At 41.9% G+C, this 19,117-nt stretch overlaps 1 protein-coding gene across 1 annotated transcript in view; it reads right to left on the bottom strand.

The window, feature by feature from the left end:
• The window catches only part of RNF11 (ring finger protein 11), a 102,359-nt gene that overhangs the window by 21,288 nt on the left and 61,954 nt on the right, over positions 1–19,117 (bottom strand). The window contains exon 2 of the mRNA XM_069232687.1: positions 5,642–5,811. Coding sequence (XP_069088788.1) covers positions 5,642–5,811 — 170 coding nt within the window. The remainder of the gene's footprint in view (positions 1–5,641; positions 5,812–19,117) is intronic.

A 19,117-nucleotide genomic window follows, 5' to 3' on the forward strand; every position in this document is an offset into this window, starting at 1 on the left:
TTTGTTATGATATTGTGCATATGACACTAGTGGTACTGTAGGAGCTTCACTCGTCTCCTAGTTCAGCCTAAGCTGCTCTGCTAAGCTACCATTATCTATCAGCCTAAGCTGCTAGACACCCTATACACTAATAAGGGATACCTGGGCCTGGTGCAAGGTGTAAGTACCCCTTGGTACTCACCACAAGCCAGTCCAGCCTCCTACAGAAACGGACTGAGAGCTTTTTTGTTCGAAGGCGTTATTCGTTTTTTTGTTACGAGGACTTTGTTTTCAAAGTATTCATGACTTTTTATACCACGATAATACAATAACATATATGAAGTTCTTCAAGGTTTGAAGATTTCAAGAGGAAACGCAGCATTCAGCCATAGTCTATGATTGAATGGGACACCCACATCTTGCTGCCGAAAACGTTGTAAGCAAATGACATTTCCTAGCACTGTTTCATACATTGAATTGTAACTGTTTACTGACAAAATGGGATGAGGATTCAGAATTAACCGTTAAGGATACACATGTTCGACACTTACTTAAAACCCCTTATTAGTAATTGTTCTACTGCATATGCGGTTTGCTGGAAGTACAATTTAAACATGTTTTGCCAAAGCCAACTGGTCAGGCTTTATTATGTGAACACATGCAAAGGTATGCACAAATGCTGTTGGGGTGCATTATCACATTAAGGCCGGACCTGCTGGCTCTGCCAATGCTGGGTGTCCGAAGAGTGAGCAGCGCGAGCCCACAGTGCCACAGACAGGTAATGGCAATCCCGAGAGTCGGCAGCGCCAGCCTGCAGTACCACAAACCAGTAGTGGCAATCCCGAGAGTCGGCAGCGCCAGCCTGCAGTACCACAAACCAGTAGTGGCAATCCCGAGAGTCGGCAGCGCCAGCCTGCAGTACCAGAGGCGCGTAGTGGAAATCCCAAGACTGGGCTGCGAAAGACAGCAGTACCACAGGCCGGTAGAGTGAATCACAAGAGTGGGCAGGGCCAGCTTGCTTTACCACAGGCTGGTAGTGGGCAGCTCAAGCCTGCAGTACCAGAGGCCGGTAGTGGGAATCCCAAGATTGGGCTACGAAAGACCGCAGTACCACAGGCTGGTACTGGGGATCCTCAGATTGGCCTGTAAAAGACAGCAGTACCACAGGCGGCTAGAAGGAATCCCGAGAGTGGGCAGTGCAGGCCTGCAATACCACAGGCCGGTAGAGGGACTCCTGAGAGTGGGCGGTGGCCGGTAGAGGGAATACTGAGAGTGAGGAGTGCAGGCCTGCATTACCACAGGCCGGCAGAGGGAATACTGAGAGTGAGCGGTGCAGGCCTGCAGTACCACAGGCCGGCAGAGGGAATACGGAGATTGAGCGGTGCAGGCCTGCAGTACCACAGGCCGGGAGTGGGAATCTTGAGTGAGCGCAGCACAAGCTTGCAGAACCACAGACAGCTCCTGGGCTGCGGTATAAAAACTGAACTGTATTCTTCCCAATAATGCAGCAGGACCTATACTGCAAGCTCAGCTGCTCCGGATAAAAACAATGGACACAGCTCATTTCATTATGGATTTCTGTAATTTCACGCCTCCTTTCAGTGGGCCAGGATACAACTGTCTAAACAGTGGAAGAGAAAAAGCAAGATTAGGGCAGTGCAAGCAGAAACTGAAGATGAACAGCAGGTTTTAAAACAAGTTGAGGGCTTTGCTTGTGAATAGGCAATGTAACAGGACTTATGTGCTTTTTAGAGATCGAGATCCCAGAAAAGGTACAATGAGTTTACTCAGGAATACGGAATGGAAAGAGGCCATGAGTATATTCTTGGAGAAAAGCCACCATAATTGCAGACCGTTCACCGACTTATGCTTTGGTGCCACAGGATGGGAGTGAGTGAGTCTGCAAAAGAGAGAGTAACTTCACATGTGCCCGAGTGAGACAGCTGCAGACGCGCAGCCTGCTGCCAAGTTGCCTGAATACGCTTAGAACAAATATATGCGATGCAGCATGTTGATGAAAACGGTTGATGATGGTGAAATAGTTTTATGAAACAACCCCTGCCCTAACAAGGGTGTTCTGCAGTTACAAGACTGACGCAGCAACCAGCTTAATGAAAAAACTAAGTCTTTGGACCTTTAGAAAAGTTTAGGTTTCACCCCTTAACTGAAGGAGGAGGGTATTTCACAATTTAGGAGCCAAAAGAAGAAAGGCTCTATCACCCTTTCGGATCCGGCTTATTCGGGGAACAGTGAACATAAAAGCCTTAACAGAACATAGAGGCTGCCACTGAAAACAGTTCTGACGTTTCTCAATTATCATTTCATGGCACATCTTCTAGTAGGCTCGATGAGGTATACAAATGACTTTAAACTGAATTATTTTATCAACAGGTAACCAGCGCAGAGATTTCAATATAGAAGTGTCCTTCTCACTGCACCTAACAACTGCCAGCAGTCTAGCAGCCCAATGTTGGACCCTGCACACAGGCTACATCACCTTAGCCAATAACCCCAAGTAAAGGTCATTACAGTAGTCCTGGCACAATCAAATGGTAGCCTGGACTACCTTATGAGTCTTTTTCGGTACCATCGGGAGTACTTTAAAAAACATCCATAAGTATAAAAAAACAGAATGCTGAAATCTTATTTATTTGCTTTTCCATGTTAAGATTATTATCAATCATCATTCCCAAGTTTTTAATCTTCTGCAACTTGAGTAGGAGGATCGCCTAATTCGGAGGGCCACCAATTTGGTGCATTGGTAGTTCTCAATTAGCCAAAACATATCAGCACCATTTATCTCCATTCAGCTTTAAAGCATTGGTGCACACCCATTTCATCACTGAAATCAATCAATCATGTAGCTTTGATGCAACTTTAGATTCATTCACCACCAAGACAACAATGTTGGTATTGTCAGCATGTGACATAAGTGATAACCCACATTTGTTTTTACTGGTGAAGTAAGGGGAGAGGTATAAATATTAAACAAGGTTGGGATTAATATAGAGTTTTGGGGCTCGCTACAGAATAATCTTTCTTTATAGGACAAAAAAAATAAAAAAATAAAATCACTATTTTCACAGTTTGAGAATGATTGCATAAGAATGAAGAGAATCAATCTAAAGCTTTACCTCGCACTCCCAACATTTACAGTGTCTGGAGCAAAACACTAAGATCTATCAAACACAGAACTAAGATGCAACAGATCAACACAGCTCTACATCCTTCATCCAATATCTTCTTGAAGTTATCCAAAATGGACGCCAAAGCGGTCTCAGTACAATTAAGTAATAAAAAAATAAAAAAACAACTACTCGTGTTTTATCAAGCACTTTGTTGACCAGATTATTTTTCAATTGTCTATCACTATCTCTCTCTAGTATTTTTGCGACAAAAGGCAATCTTGAGATAGGCCAATAGTTCGACAATTCAAGCGGGTCTTCTGAAGGTTTCTTTAGGATTGGACATAACTGAATGTTCTACCAACACTTAAGACAAACTGCTGAACCGATAGAATACATAAATCTGTAATTTGCCAGTTTGTAATTTGTAAGTTGCCAGAGAATCCTATATTTCATGCACATGTTAAGGCTGTTTTTATACTATGGCAGTCTATTTTCTTGAAGGAAAAATTAAGGAAAAAGTGTATTCATAGAAGAAAGACCAGAATACAGAATCAGTTCCTCTAATGCTGTGCACACAGCAATCTTTGTCAAAGGTAGCTAACGCACTTTTTTTTTTTTAAACAAAAGAGTATTAGCAATGAGCGCCTCATAGTCCTTTTATTATTATTATTACTACTACTTTTAGCCATGCTGCTAAACAGCTTGGCTACAAATCATTGCCAAAGTCAGCAATGGCCATACTGTTGAGCATGAACAAAATGCAATGGCCAGGCCAGTAGTTTGAAAGGCAATACCTATTGGCTTTGTTAATCCTTGGTAGGTCTCAGCACAACACACCTGATACTAAGCAAATCAGTTAACCTCTCCAGGTGTGAAAAGACAAAAAATGATTTGATTTGACAAAAAGAAAAATCATAATGCATACAAAAAGCAATGGCGCCCACGCCATCAGGCCCAAGACTCGCTACCACAATCTTGGAAAAGGGTTTTCTAGAATAGCTTTGGCTTTAAACGAGAGGAAGTGCTGAAAAGTAAGGCAGGGACAGCAGGAGTACTTAGCAAGTATACGTTCACCACTGCTGGGTACTGATAAAAAAAGGCTGCTCAGGCTCTGAAAATGGAAACACTGCTGTAATTTGGAGAAGTCAAAGAGAGGGAGTCCCTGTAGCTTGTGGGAGAACTGAAGGCTCGAATCCCATTGTTTTTTATTTTTCTTGCTGAACCACAGTACTTTGCTTTGACCTGCACAAAAAAAAAAATCAGGTCTGATTCTCTTGAATGTGTCAAACTACTCACCCTTGCCTGCCCCACGCTGGTTTGCAGCAAGCCTGCCTCAGTACCAGCTCACCAGAGAACTTGACTGGGGAAACCCTGCAATCTCTTCCAATCTTCGGTGCACTGGAATCCGTAACTCGTGTTCCGATTTGCACCATCCTTCATTAATTTTAACTGGATATTTACTTCCCCCAGGACCTCCAATGCCCCTTATAATCGTTAGTGCATATTTCAGTTTGCCTTTTCGCTCTGTAATCCCAAACCTATGTTCAGAATAGCATAATCATTCAATTTTGCATGTAACTACATAAATGCACTCGAATCTTGAGTATTGTCCCCATTCGAATCACTACTTAGAAGTATAGGCTGCACAGCTATATTTACGTCTCTATTTATTAATCCTTAAAATATGGCCCGATTGGCACCACTAATGCTAACTAGTGTTCAGGTTCACGCCATTACTCTCTAATCTTCATTATAATCTTCATATTACAGTGCATATAAAGTTGTGTCATCAAATAATACTTAGCACATACTCAGATTTGTACCATCACTCAATAATCTTGAATAAATAGCTAGTCTCTGCACCATCACTCGGTAACAAATCAATGGATGCTGACAGTTATACAAACACTCTGAAACCTTTGAATGGGTCTCACGATTAGCCTCCTTGCCCACAAACTTGGAATGCATGCCCAGACTCCATCATATTATTGCTAGCACATGGTCAGATTTGTCCTTTCACGAATCCTAGTAAATGTTCATATTCACACCTTTGCTTCGTAACCCTTGCTGCACGTTTATATTTATAAATTCACTTACAAATGTATGAGTCTGCACCATCACTCATAAATCTTAACTACTTTTCACATTTAACAATTCAAAATGAGAGTGCTGGTGGCACAGGCAGAGTAGCCACCAGAAGGTCAGGATGAATCAGGAATGGCCCAGGAGCAAAGGCAGAGAAGCTGCACGGTCTATGGATAGATTATTTTTTTGCCCAATCACTATTGCAAAATGTAAACCCGGCCCAAAAGTGGGCCGGTCCAAAATGAGGATCCTGCCCATCAACCAGTGGGTGAAGGGAGCTGGCCAAAGCCCATTTGCTCTACATTGTTTAATACAAAAGATAATGGATACGTTAGACCCCAAAAACACGTACCATATTTGAAGGTTTGAGAGCTCTAGATTTGAAACAAAGTTGACAAAAAGAAGATAAAGAGAAACTAATTAAATGACAATGCGTTTCAATGACTTACTCTCTGATCTTTTTTTCAGAACCATCTCTTCCTGGATCATAGACTCCCTTAGGCAGATGATGTATCAGGCCAATCCTTTGTGCTATTCTTATCTGCTCTTCTTCTGTCAGCTGGGTTGCTAACCGCGTCTGGCTGGGTGTTGGATGATACACGGGAACTGGGACTTGTTCCTAAAAGTAAGAAATCCGAACGAAGATGTACATATATTTTTCTGCATTATGTTTTTTTACACCCATTATCATCATGCAGGACAACAATCTTCGGAGTAAAAACCTTAAGAAAAACAAACAATGTAATAAAAAATGTCAGTCCAGAGATTAAGATTGTAGGTTTACAATCAGGTCCTATAGGGAGGGGTGTGTTTAAAATGCAATTTACAAGCAAATTAATTTAAGTAGGTACTTGAAAATCTATGGGCTGCACATCAGAATTTTGTGTCATGTGCGGTAATGTACACGCTTCAGCTTGCACCAAAAACAACCCACTGCATTTTACACTAACATGAGAGGAAAACAAAAGTGGGACAGGTGGAATTTTGAATTAAACTCAGCCACTGGTTATTACTCAGGGCTGCATTCCAGTTGCTCTTTTTTTGCTAATTATATCCACAAGCCACCAATATGTAGTCATGGATCTGTCACAATATGAACAGTTCAGCAAGAAGTTCCAGGCCGGGTCCCCTCCAGATGAGAACACACCTCAACGCCCACAAGTTTCGTCCTACTTAGGTTTCATCAGCGAGGGATAATCTGAATCCTGTAGCACTGTGACCACAGGCCGACATCTGGAATGCAGCCCTAGCAACTGCCAATGACTAAGATTAATTCATGGATTCCTTCAACCTACGCAGACACTCGAAGGGCAATGAGTAGGTGCCGGTCCCATGGTCTCTGTGCCACAGGACTCAAGCTACATCTCAATAACAAGGGCCCAAGTAAGCCGAAACCTCTCAGATTGAAAGTGTTCCCATATTAGAAGGGGGACAGGGCAGTGGGGAAGGGAGCACTCAGCCTGGCAGTTTGAGCAAGACTGTTCGTATTGGAGCAGGACCAAGACTGATGTGAGCATGGCTAATCTTTGACCAGTGTGGCATAGTAGAAGAAAAATAAACAATGGGTGGGAACACAGCCCGATCAATTGCAGTGGCTGACATTCCTTTCACCACTTTGCCGTAGCATGTGGCTCGCAGAAAACAAATAGGAATGCCCATAGTGCCTCCTCGGCACCTTGAAGATGATTGTCTACAGCTCTGAAACACTATTTTCTTTATCCTGCACATATGTCATGAGTTCCTAAAACCAAAGCACTACAAAAATACGCCGGGTCCATGCACACATACAGTGAGCAGCAGTAATGGTGCATCAATTGTCAAACACCGACATTAATGCCACATCCTGAAAGCACAGGAACCATTTCATTCCGTAGCCTTGTGATTTGCTGCCTAACCAGTATGTCAGTTTGGAAAACAAAAAATGACCAGCTAAATCTGTCAACCTGTTAAGGACACACGGAGCACAGCTTTTACAAATATCAGACGTGGGAGGAAGTAGTAGTAATACGAGCCAGATTTAAACAAGCATTTGCAATGCAATAGGTCTCGCATTTGCTTGAGTTAGAGCTATTGGCATTGTGAATTCATAGCTGGACTTTTCTTGCCACATAAATTGGTCAACACTGCTTCATAATGTTGTCTTTTCCTGCCATATTATTCCAGTGTCCCTGCATAAAAAGCAATTCTATTTACCTTCTTCCTCTATCTGCAGCAAAATTTTAAAATGTTGCCATTGAGCATCCTAATTTAAATGCGTGGTGCTAATTCCAATAAAATACCACTTTCACTACCCCACCATCAGAGTTGCTGGTTGGCTAACACAATTCCACCAAAAAAGACACAAGATGGCCAAAGAGGAGAAATAAACTAGAAGGGTCACCCAAACATATCAAGAGTGTTGAAACAGTCATGTTGTAATGCGGATGTTAAATTGGCCTGAATTATGGGCATGGTTGTAATAAAGAGAGACCTAAGTGTAGAAATTGCTTAACAGACATACAAAACAAAACGAACTTGCACACCAACTAGAATACTTAAGACCTGTTTTATATCCTTGTTCTCTTCCTTCCTGTTATGAAAGATACCCTATATTTGCGGTGTGTAGATCTGTACTATGAAACTGATACATAAATATCCAACTTGCAGTTGCATGTTAAGGAGTTTAAATGTTACTTAAAGTTAAGAATGGATACTAACTTGTAGGTACATTCTTAATCTCTTATAATGAATTCATGCAGTGCACTCATACACAACAGATAATGTGTTAGCTCATGACAGCTTTTCACAGAAAATAGTTCAGAAGAAAAAGCTGAAAATGTTGATATTTTTCATTTTGATCAGTTATAATTCTGATCAATGGCCTGCCTTTTGTGCTTGTTTGTTAACATCAAAATGCAGATATCATTGCAATGGAGACCATGGAGGGGATCCCTGATGTACTGTGCACCGTACTGTAAACCATAAAATGCTTGCTCTACAAATGCACTCCAGTGCCTAGGAGTGCAGTTGGTGGCATGGGGCGCTATACAGTGACCATCCAGTGAATTGAAACAATCCCTTTTCGCAGCCTGTTTTATTAGTAACCAGTGAGCCCATTACGATGTGTTCCTGTTTTTTGTAACTATTTCAGGAGTGGGGTGAAAATGGGTGAAGGGCAGCTGGAACAAATCAGTCACGTGCCCTTGCAAGGTAATGGAGTCCATGGAGGGGATTGCTGACTTTCTTGCACTCTGCCCACGAATGCTCTTCTTCACGATTATAGCGACAAACAGACTGCTTAGCTTTGCCGAAAAGTAAAGTGCATTCAGCTTTGCAAATTTCAATATGCGCTCAGAGAATCATATTCATAAAGTGTAAAGTTAAATTCCGAAGTCTCTTACGTTTGGAGCAGACCTCCGTCTTAGGAGACGGTGTAATTGAATTATTTTTGGAAAGTTCAGTTTCTGCAATCTTGTCAACAGGGCTCCGAGTCAACCGCACACTATAATTTAGAATAGTCTAATTAAGGCGCCGCTGTTCTTTAAAAGGGGGATGGTATCAAGGCAACTCATAATATCTAACATCGTTTGTTGTTAAGCCCACAACAGGCACTGATGCAATATTTATGGTCGTCGTGCAGGTGAAAGGTGGACCATCAGGCGTAGAAAATGACATAGCTATTCGAACCACCACTTCATTACGAAAAGCGTGTTTCATTTGGATAGAAGGAAATGTGTATGGTCACACTTTCAGAAGCAAGTTACATCTGTATACATAAAGTCAGTGGTTTTGATTTCCTGCTCTAAGGATTTCTGTTTATTCCTTAGCAAATAAGGAGGCCTGCTACCTAATTTTATTGAGAGATAATTTGGCTGCTACAATTTCCATTTTTATAACCTCTCCCTCGTGTTAGATATTTTACCATTTCACGAGTGCGTCAACAGGGGTGTTTATGTCGCACAATATGTGCCTGCGTTGCTACTCCATCCCTCTTTACCTTGGCCTATTTCTGTAGCATACATTTCTGTAGGTGAAGTGGCCCTGTGGCCTTTGTGAATTCTGCAAGTTCCACTCAGCTCTGCAGATTTTCTTAAAGCCGAGTTTACCGCCATTAAGCAACTAAAGGCCACATTCATTACATTCTCAAAAGTTCACGTTTTCTTAATTCGCTGTAGGAGAGGAGAGGAGTGGCAGCAGCAGCTTGACCCATCCCTAAGGCTGCAACGAGGTCCATGTAGGAGGTACTCCCGGCCATGCATCTGCGTGCCGAGTTCGCATTGGTCACACGTGGTACAAGCACATCCAGAAGCCCAGCCCAGGTCCTTCTCACGTGGTCCCTCCCTCCCACGGCTCAATTACAATGCCTAAAGGGCTGCAACGCTGTTTTATTTGTTCCCCGAAGGTGAACGCGCGCCTGTAATTTAAACACCTGGAGAAAGGGGCGCAACTTTTCTTACAAGGCACAGGGGTTATGACTCTGCAGGGAGCACACATCAAGTCACAAGACTCCACCAAAAACGTAATCATTGTGCACAAACAGAAACATAAAAATAAAGAGGATCAGCTGAAAATAACAAGTGGGAGGTAGAGAGCAAATGTACCCTGGGGCTAGCGTCTGAGAGTTGGGGTGGGGCACCATCATGCATTCGTTTTTACAATAGTCTTGTGTTTGCTCGAGTTAGAGCTCATAGCGTTGTAAATTACTGACTGGACTTTTATTTCCACACAGACTGAAAACAAAACAACGTTTGAACTGCAATAGCTCTTGTGTTCGCTCGAGTTTCAGCTATTAGCGTTTTCTTGCCACAAACTGAAAATAAAAAGTAAAACAGTTGACATAAGCAGCCGGTTCAAAGCGCTGCTGAGCTCGCAGAGACAGACAAAAGGAACAAGCATTTTTAATGCAAGAACAGAAAATGTGCGAGGGAGAGTAATGAATGGAATAAACAAAGTCACACATCACTGCAGATGAAAAGTAAGTAATAGACTAGAGCCCTGTTAACAGAAACAGACTGGGGCCACTGAAGCATCCAGCGCTCTGGTCAAATGCTATTAGCCTTTGAACAAGGTAATCCCTAGGCACATGCTTCATAGGCACAAGTGGATGGGTACAAGTACTGGGGCCATGCTCCATGGGAGTGTACAACTGTGGAAAAGGTGGGACAAAGAGCAAGGATTGACCACTAGCAAGCAAGGATTTTTTAAGGACACTGAAACAAACCAGTGAAAAAGCAGAGACCCCACAAAGAAGTATAGAAGTATATACTAAAGTATATACAAGAGGCCTCGAATGCTCGACCTAAAAATGGGGTGCTGAGAGCTCCAACAAAAACATACTGTGATGAGGCACAATGCTTTAAAACAGGTTGAGCTAACTTGTATTTTACGCACACAAATGTAAACATTTCAAAAGGTAGTATAAATGAAGTCTGTACACTGAAAAAGAATAAAAGAAAATATGAAGATAGATTAAACTGTAACTGTGCAAACTGATTAAGTGCATTCAATGTAACATATTTGAGAGTAATAATTATTCTGAGGGGCGTGCAACACGCGCGAGATGGAGAAGGCTTCCCCACTGTCACAGACAAAAAAAACTGGGATATTTGTTGTTCCTTGCAAAATATCAGGGATGAGATTCCAAATGAAACGGGAGATGGAAATAGATGGTTGCAAGTTTACAATTGAACTACAGACCCACTGTAATTACATGAGGAGCATATGCAACATAAGTTTAATAAGTAGGGAGAAGAGTTTGAAATCTTGAGTGCATATGTGTTACCTTCCATGTACAGCGTATACCTCACACATAGGTTTTTTTCAAATAAATTTCAGGCAGCCAGGCGCCGAAGAGTACAACAAGAAGGGAGGAAGTTGAATGTCCCTTAAATTCAAATAAATCATAACTAAACCATAAACTTGTCAGCGATCCTGCAGGCAGAGGGTCTTGCATTTTAATAAGAGCAGGGGAGCAATGACTACGAAAACGGTAATTTGTCACACTCATCCCCTTCTCTGTATTAGAACTGTGGTATTCACCTATGGCAAAGCTTAAAGGGGTTAATAAAGGCTGTCGTACAAGAAGTCGACATAGCAACTTTGCAAACGTTGAACCATAGGTTTGAAGCGTTTTCTGCTTCCGGAATAAGTTGAGTTAATGCATCATATTTTTGGGGCATGTATTGTCCTCAACAGCAATCCTTAACGGCAACCATTTAGAATGTATGTACTTTTAATGTGCTAGCTGTATGCATGTTTATTCGCTTGTCTGACGATAGTAGCATGGTCATACATGCCAAAGTGACCCATCAGCGGTGCACCTTGTCCCACTAACAAAACGTACTGTATAAAAACCACTATCAGCAACGAAGAGAAGACACAAAATAGTAACTGCGCTAAAGTTTGATTGTATAGTAGAGTGAAAAGAAAAAAATGCAAGTAGGTTTGGTTTTTTCCCCCACCTATTTTGCGACTTCGCATCAAATAGCAACGAAAGAAAATAAACAGAGTGAAGTTTTCTCAACACCATGAGGAACTCTAGGGCAGTTTCCTTTTATCAGCTAATGAGCATATCTGGTGAATGGCCCCTATCATGTGACACCTTTAGCCAATTCTCGGTGAGGACAGCAGTTTATTGCACTAGTGCAATGCAACAGCCTATTATTGCCCCCATGTGTCATTAAAGGAAGCATTTACAACACAAGTACCATTCAGTCCGCCCCACTCTCACCTGTTAATGACAAACAGGATCTATATGGTCTTAAACGTAACTCCTGTTTTTGAGTACAGTTGTGTACAAAGCATACCTTGTCTTGTTTCATTTAAGAGTAGAACGCGCAAGCGCTCTAGCCTGGTGTAATCTCTCTGTGGGCTTTTACCATGCCCACTCTTGCTATTTATTCCTGCAGGTGCTTGTCTCAAATGCTTCATTTTCATTGGTGCATTTTATGAAATGTCCCTCCTTTGTGTGCTGAGTTCCCTGCCCAGGAAATATAACTAAGTGAACATTTCTGTTGGCTATCACACCAGGTCAAGCTTCCGCCTGTTATTGCGTGTGATGGCCCCTCCTCCAGTATCGGTTTGCCTTTCATCCCAGCTGCAATCCTTTCTAGACATTCATGCAGCGAGCCAATAACTCTTGTGCTCATGGGGTGCTTTGAATTGGCTTGCTTCTGTCAACGGTTTTACTTTTCATTTTCAATTTATGTGACCAGAAAAGTCCAGTTAGGAATTTACACCTCTAATAGCTATAACCCGAGCAAATGCTTGTTTGTCTTGGACTGACAAAGGGACATTATGGTTACAGTACTAAAACACTTTAACCATCGTGGTCTCGTTACAATTTTCGACGGGATGTATCTATGGACTGGTTTAGCCATCTGTCACAGAAAGCCCTGTAACTTATACCTTAACAAATATTTACAGGGGTGTGGAATAAAATATACACTTGTCCATGAGACATGTGCTTCATAAGTGTAATTATCTTGTAAAAAAAAAATCTGCTTGTCCGGAGGGGGTCGGGAGCAAATTATGGCAGTAATCTCATTATATAAGAGTTCGACTAATAGCCTCTCTGGTTATGCCAGGGTTCATATTTTGGGGTTTGAACCTTTCAGCAGATCTACATACTGGGATTGGAGGTAGGGGTAAGAAAAGTTCCATGGCTGGAATGCCCTTTTGAGTCTGTACAAACCTACTAACTTGCATGTTTTAGTTTTTTTTTTAACCAGGTCTCCACCAATCTTTTCTCCAAATTGAGAATGGTTGGAAATTTACTCCTGATGTGGGCAGAAGTAAAACTTCTTCCAGGGTTGGAAAAAAGTGGATGTAGGTAAAGTGAACCTGTGAACGCTCAACAGATTTTTACATGAGCAAATCTACACATGTGTATTTGCTCTTGATAAAATGTAGTTCACAAATATTTTATAGGAGTATGATATCCTACCCTACGTCTGTAAAATCGTGAATTGTGAAGTCCATGAATTCATGAAAGTCTTAATCTGCATTTATGCAAGGACATATACCAAGGGTGCACTTTTGTGATTTTCCTTAAGAATTGGGCACCTAATTGGTTATCCAAGACCTTTTGTTATTATTAAAATTCTGCCTCTCTTCATTTATCAGCTGGCTTTACTGTGAGTGACAGCATTGTCCTCTTTCCCAAAGAGCATATTGGCACAAAGTAGATTTATTCAGATCCTGCAATTGCTGTGGCAATGTGTGCTTTGAGACCAAAACACATTTCAGATTTTTGCCAATTCTTTTTATATTGAGGGCCCAGTAACTCCTACAACAATAATGTTTTACAAAAACCATGCCAAACAAGACACACATTGACAAAACCAAAAGGCTGAGCACCATTGTCAGACCTATTGGCTTTGCCGATGCTCGTTTATTTCCATGGTTCCCATAATCTTGTTGAAGTTGGTCATAGTGATTTGTCCATTAAGAATATTTTTGGGAAAGGCTAGCATGCATCAAACATTTTTAAAATGATGCTTCAAAGAAATGTTACCTAAAATTTCACAGTAGTTTACCAAAACTTTTTTTTCTAGTTGCATTTATAATGAGCATTTTAATTTGAAAGCAAAGAATCACCCTTGCTTTCAAGCTTATGCAAATATTTGCATCTACCCAGACAGCACTCCGGGATCATTATACATAGCCTCCGATTGTTTAACTTTGCAAACATGTCTACACATTGTTATGCTGTAGTGCAGTCCGAGCTTACAACATGTTCTTAGAGTGCTCATCCTAATAATAAAGGCTTTGCATTAATGAACCATAAATAAAAGTTCAAACAGCATTAACATAGGGACATAATTGTTACCTTAACTGCAGACAATGCCCTTCCTGATCCTGAATGTGGTACTGTAACTTGCAGCCAAAGGGTTGGTGCTGCAGGGTGTTGGGTCTACTTGTCCCAAGGACAAGATAAACATGAAAACTTGTTGTCCTTGACCCAAGAAAATATGTCCTGGGTGTAGGGCACTATAGGAATTCCACATCCCTGTATCTAGAGTCAGCTTTGGTGTCTGCCCCTTCTCATGACTAGATGGTTTTCTTGTCTATTTCAATTCTGTGCTCCAGTCTTTTCTCCCTATTTTTGTGTGCCTGAAGCACTTCGGATTCACCCAGCATTTTAGGCCACGCCTACTAGACAGTATGCGCTGTGTAATTGCTACAAGACCTATTATCAGCATACCAAGACCTTCCAATAGGCTTAAAGCCTGCCCACTGATTCCCAATAGTTGGTTTTGCCGTCACTCTTATTTGCATGCTTCTTAATGTTATCAGCTTGCTTCTTACTCAATTGCATGCCATGTCCATCTTGTGCTTTTTCCCCTCTCCTGGAGCCCTTGCATCCTTTCATTGCTCACTTTTAGAGAACTACCTTTTTTGCTTAAGCGTTCTATCAGAGTGCATGTGTTTCCCAGTTGTCTCCCGTATGATCTTCACTCCCAACTCCTCACCATACTGTGTTGCTCTCCGTTCTCTGGGCCATGTTATTTTCTCCCCCCAGCACTCTGTTACTGTTTATCGCCCATGTGCTTCTCCCCTTCATTACCTATTGCTCTCAAACATGTTATTCTCTGCCTCCTTTGTCTCCCCCATCCTCCTTGTTGCCCACTCTCTCAGATGCGCTTCCATTTCCCTTTCTTCCACATGTTTTTTTTCAATAATTTGACTTTTGTTTTTCAAAAGTTCAGGTAGGAAATTGGTGCAGGTCCTTTTGCTGTCTAAATAAGGGCACTTTGTACTATTTCCATTTGATATTTTTTATTTATTTATAGATCCATCTCAGATCAGTAGGTAAATACAAAAAATAAAATGGCCACTGCATCATCCGCACATCATCAACCATGTCCATGCACCTGCAAAATTAAGTGGTTGCATCACTGTGCCTTTCCCCCCATTTTGTTCATTCGGTACAACATTTGCTGATGCTGTGCAGCAGGAACAAAATGCATTAGCAGAGCCAAAGGGTCTTAAAAGGTGAGACCTCTTTACTTTGCCACAATTGTTGAATGGTTATTTGATTTCTTCCACTGCTGAAGTATGTTTTCATTTCATGATGTTTCTGTGGCTTTTACAAATTAGCACTTGATGGGAGTCGTGTTTTTTTTCCATCTCTCTCCATCTTACTTTCGACTCATCATAGGTATTCCAACCTCAACTGAGATACACACTGCCTTCATGTTGCTCTCGCACCAACTCCTTCTGATGACACCAAGTACAATGTTGATAAGTGTAGCCTCTCTCTCCCTCCGCCTTCCCTGACACTGCTCACCATTACAAGCTTTGCCAAGGCGTGCAATATTGTGTCACAAGCACTGGCAAAGCCAACAGAAGCAGGAAGCTAGCTTGGAAGCATACAAATATGCATTTCATTATGCCCATCAGCCAATAGGCCTTCTAGCTGTGCCACTGCGTGCAACACAATTTTACAACCACTGGCAAAGCCAACAGTGGTAGGGGCCATCTTGTAAGCATATTTTGTGTACTTCAAGATTGCCATCACATGATGCTAAGCTTAAAGGTAGCAGCCATTTTGCAATGGTATATCAAAGTATATTTTTTTAATACTTTTTGTTATATCGTTCCAAGGTGGCAGTCACATTGCATTTACACACAAAATGAAAACTTTCTTGAAAGTATACAATATAATACTCCAAGATAGCCAACCACCACTCTTAGCTTTGCCAACGCTTCCACCATTAACTCTCTAAACAACGGCAAAGCCAATATCAGACAGTGATTATGCACTAGCAAAGCAAGAGGCTGGCTTTGACATGCTGGTCTTTTCTTTTAAATAAATGGGATGGTATCTAAAATTCACCAGCATTAAAGGCAACCAGGCATTTCGTTTTTTAAGTGCACATTAAATCCACTGTTTGTGCTCAAGTCCCTTACAGTACCGACGTTTGTTGTATGCTCCAGAGTTGTGTGTTCTTTCATACACTCTAGCACAAAAGTTTCTATTCCATTTTCTACGCCGCCTGGGCCTTTACGTGCAACCCTGTGACACTTACATATTTGCTCTACTACTCTGCAAACCTGAAACTTTAATCCCAGTCCTGCATAGGGCCATTTATACATTTTGTTTTTGTCATATGACCTTTTGAGTATTCGGTCTATGCGATATTAGTGAATAACCAGGGTATAGCATGCGGCTATGGGGATGATCTCAATTCAGTTTCCCTATGTCACCTTGCAAGATCCACAACACAAAAACAGCTCAGAATAGAAATGTCTTGTTACGTGATTGTATGTCCTCGTGCATGTTTGTGAAATATGAACAGTGTGGACCTAGCCAAAATGGAAGCAGAGTGCTATAAAGGGTCAAAGACAATCATATATGTTGTCAGAGCGGTAGCAGTGTTACTGCACTGTGATGTAATGTTATTTAAATAGATATCTGTTCATCTCATTCCTAATTTGGAGCAGGTCTTGAACGGTCATAATAGATAAGGGCATGTTGTCCAGATCAAGGGTGCACAAGTGGGACAGGCCTGCTGCCTTCTATTTTCAGTTTTACACTTCTTAGTCTGTAGTCTGATGGTGGCCTGCTGCAGATGTATCAAGAGTCACTGCGAGGTGTGCTTGCCCAAAAGTTATGTGGGGTCCTGGTCACAATGGCTTTTTCAATGATGCAACTGGTTACGAAAATGGAATGGGCGCGGATTATATATTCTGCAGTGTGTAGGATGCATTTAATGGGTGCCAGTGAGGAGTCTAGGAGGCCATGGAGCAGGATGTTACCATCATTCAGATGCAAGAGTACAAGCACTTGAAGAGCAGTTCAAGACATTGTTTCACTTTCTTTAGAAAAAATAGGCAGCATCTCTCTCTGTTTTGTTTTTGTTTGCCAATGTATTCCTGGAGGTTGGTACCCAGGTGGAATCCAAGTAACTTGTCATTTAGTTAAAGTTGGGGTGCAATGCCATCAAGGGTCATGTGATTGAGCCAGGTTTGTACTGTTTCTTGTTTGTGGTTCTCGGCAAATAACAGGAATTCTGTCTTGATTGGTCTAAGATTCAGACAGGCACTGGACATTAAGGTCTAGGTGATGTGCAGGCAGTGTTTGATGCACTGGGTGTCTGAGGCAGAGGAGACTTTCATGTAGAGTTGTGTATTGTGAGCATATTAGAAATCTTGATGCTGTTATTTGCAAACAAAAGACAAAGCAGCTGTATGTGGAGGGTGAAAGCGACAGGGGATAGTGTTAAACCCTGGGGGACTCCACAGGCAATAGGAATCATTTGGGGCCTGAAGGTATCTATATGAAATACTAGTGTCAGTTAGAAAGGTAGGAGAAGAACTATTGTAGGCAATTGCAGAGTAATTCCATTGCGGACTGCAGGATGCATATGAGGGTGGAATAAGGATGGAATGGTCGGCTATGCCAAAGGCAGCTGAGAGGTCCAGCAAAATGAGGAAGCGTGGGGCATTATCTGTGGTCAGGAGGGCATTGACTACAATGTGTAAGGTAGCAGTCTCCATGCTTCAATCTGATCTCAAGCCAGACTGGTAGTCATGCAGGAGATAGCATTCACGGGTTTAGTAGTCTAAGTTTCTTTAGAAACAGAAGGATCTGGCCTGTCTTGAGAGTTTCTGATAATATGCCTGAGTGAGGGAGGTAATGACAAGGGCAAGTAGGGGTTAGAGCATCCCTAATGAGGCCTTTGATGAAGGATGAGAGTAAGACAGCTCATAACAAGTGGCTTTGAGTGAGCTGGGTAGGTCAGCAAGACCTGCAAGAGAGGGCTTCAAAGCATAACCCTTGCTGGATTCTACAGGAATGGGTGAGTGTAAGAGATGAAGCAGGCTTGGTGTAGTTACTGTACAGTTGAATCTTCAGTATTTACTGATGAAAGGTTGACAGCACTGCAGTTTTCTGTTGAGTGAGGAACAGTTATGTCTGGCAGAGGGTCGATGCAGTGCTTTTCTTGAAAACTGCTCAGTTTCTGTGAATTCATTGATGGTGTTGGAACTGTACTTTGCTTTGGCTGATGTGATGAGCTGTGTGTGCTGCGTGGAGGGACTTCAATATCATGAGGTCAACGGAAGTTCTACTTTTCTTCCATATTCTTTCCTGTCAGCAGGTGGATCGTTCAATGTCAGCAAGGTCTTTGGCTTGCACTGGTTAGTTTTAAATGAGTCATTTTCCTTTAAAAAAAAAGTGTTTAGAAGAGATGGGAAGTGATAGCATGAGGTAGGAGCTCAATCATGGAGTTATCTATTGAGGAGCCTTTGAATGTTCAGTCTTCTCTTTTGGGTTGATCTTGGTTTGTTGGTAGGATGGGGAGCAAGGAGATTGGGATGGGGGAAGTGGTCAGTCCAGAGGTATGGTTGGTTTCATTGAACTATTTGTGATATTGACGACAAGGTCAAGTGTGTGGCCTTTGGAGTGTGTTGGCTGAGTGACATGCTGACATTCTGTACCACACTGTCAATGAGTTGGAGGAGGGTATCTCCTATTGTGTTTTTAGCTTATGTACTGTGGGAAGCTGTAGTCACCAATGAGGGTGTTATGACTATGCTGGATAGATGAGGTGGCAAGGAGATCCGATACTTCATTGATGAAGGTCTTCTTCTGTCTGAGAGGCCTGGAGATGAGGTGGCAGATAACTTAAAAAGAATGGGAAATGACATGTCAGCCGCACCACTGAGTTAAGTTACTTGCTTGTCTAAGGTACAGGACCACGGGGTCTTATAGATAAGAGTGAGGTCTCTCCCTTATATGTGTGGTCCACACAAAGGTCACTCCTAGTTCCCACTGTGCAACTTTCTGTGAAAGGTGATACTCTACCTACTAATGAGGAAATTTCAACCCAATGCTATTGTACCTGGTTGTAGCTAGGTCTTGTTTTGTAAGCAACCACAAGGTATTCTTAAAAGAAACTCAACAAAAAAAAAAAAACTGACAAGAACCATGGCCTAAA

This window comes from Pleurodeles waltl, chromosome 4_2 (genome assembly GCF_031143425.1).
Source record: "Pleurodeles waltl isolate 20211129_DDA chromosome 4_2, aPleWal1.hap1.20221129, whole genome shotgun sequence".
NCBI lineage: Eukaryota > Metazoa > Chordata > Amphibia > Caudata > Salamandridae > Pleurodeles > Pleurodeles waltl.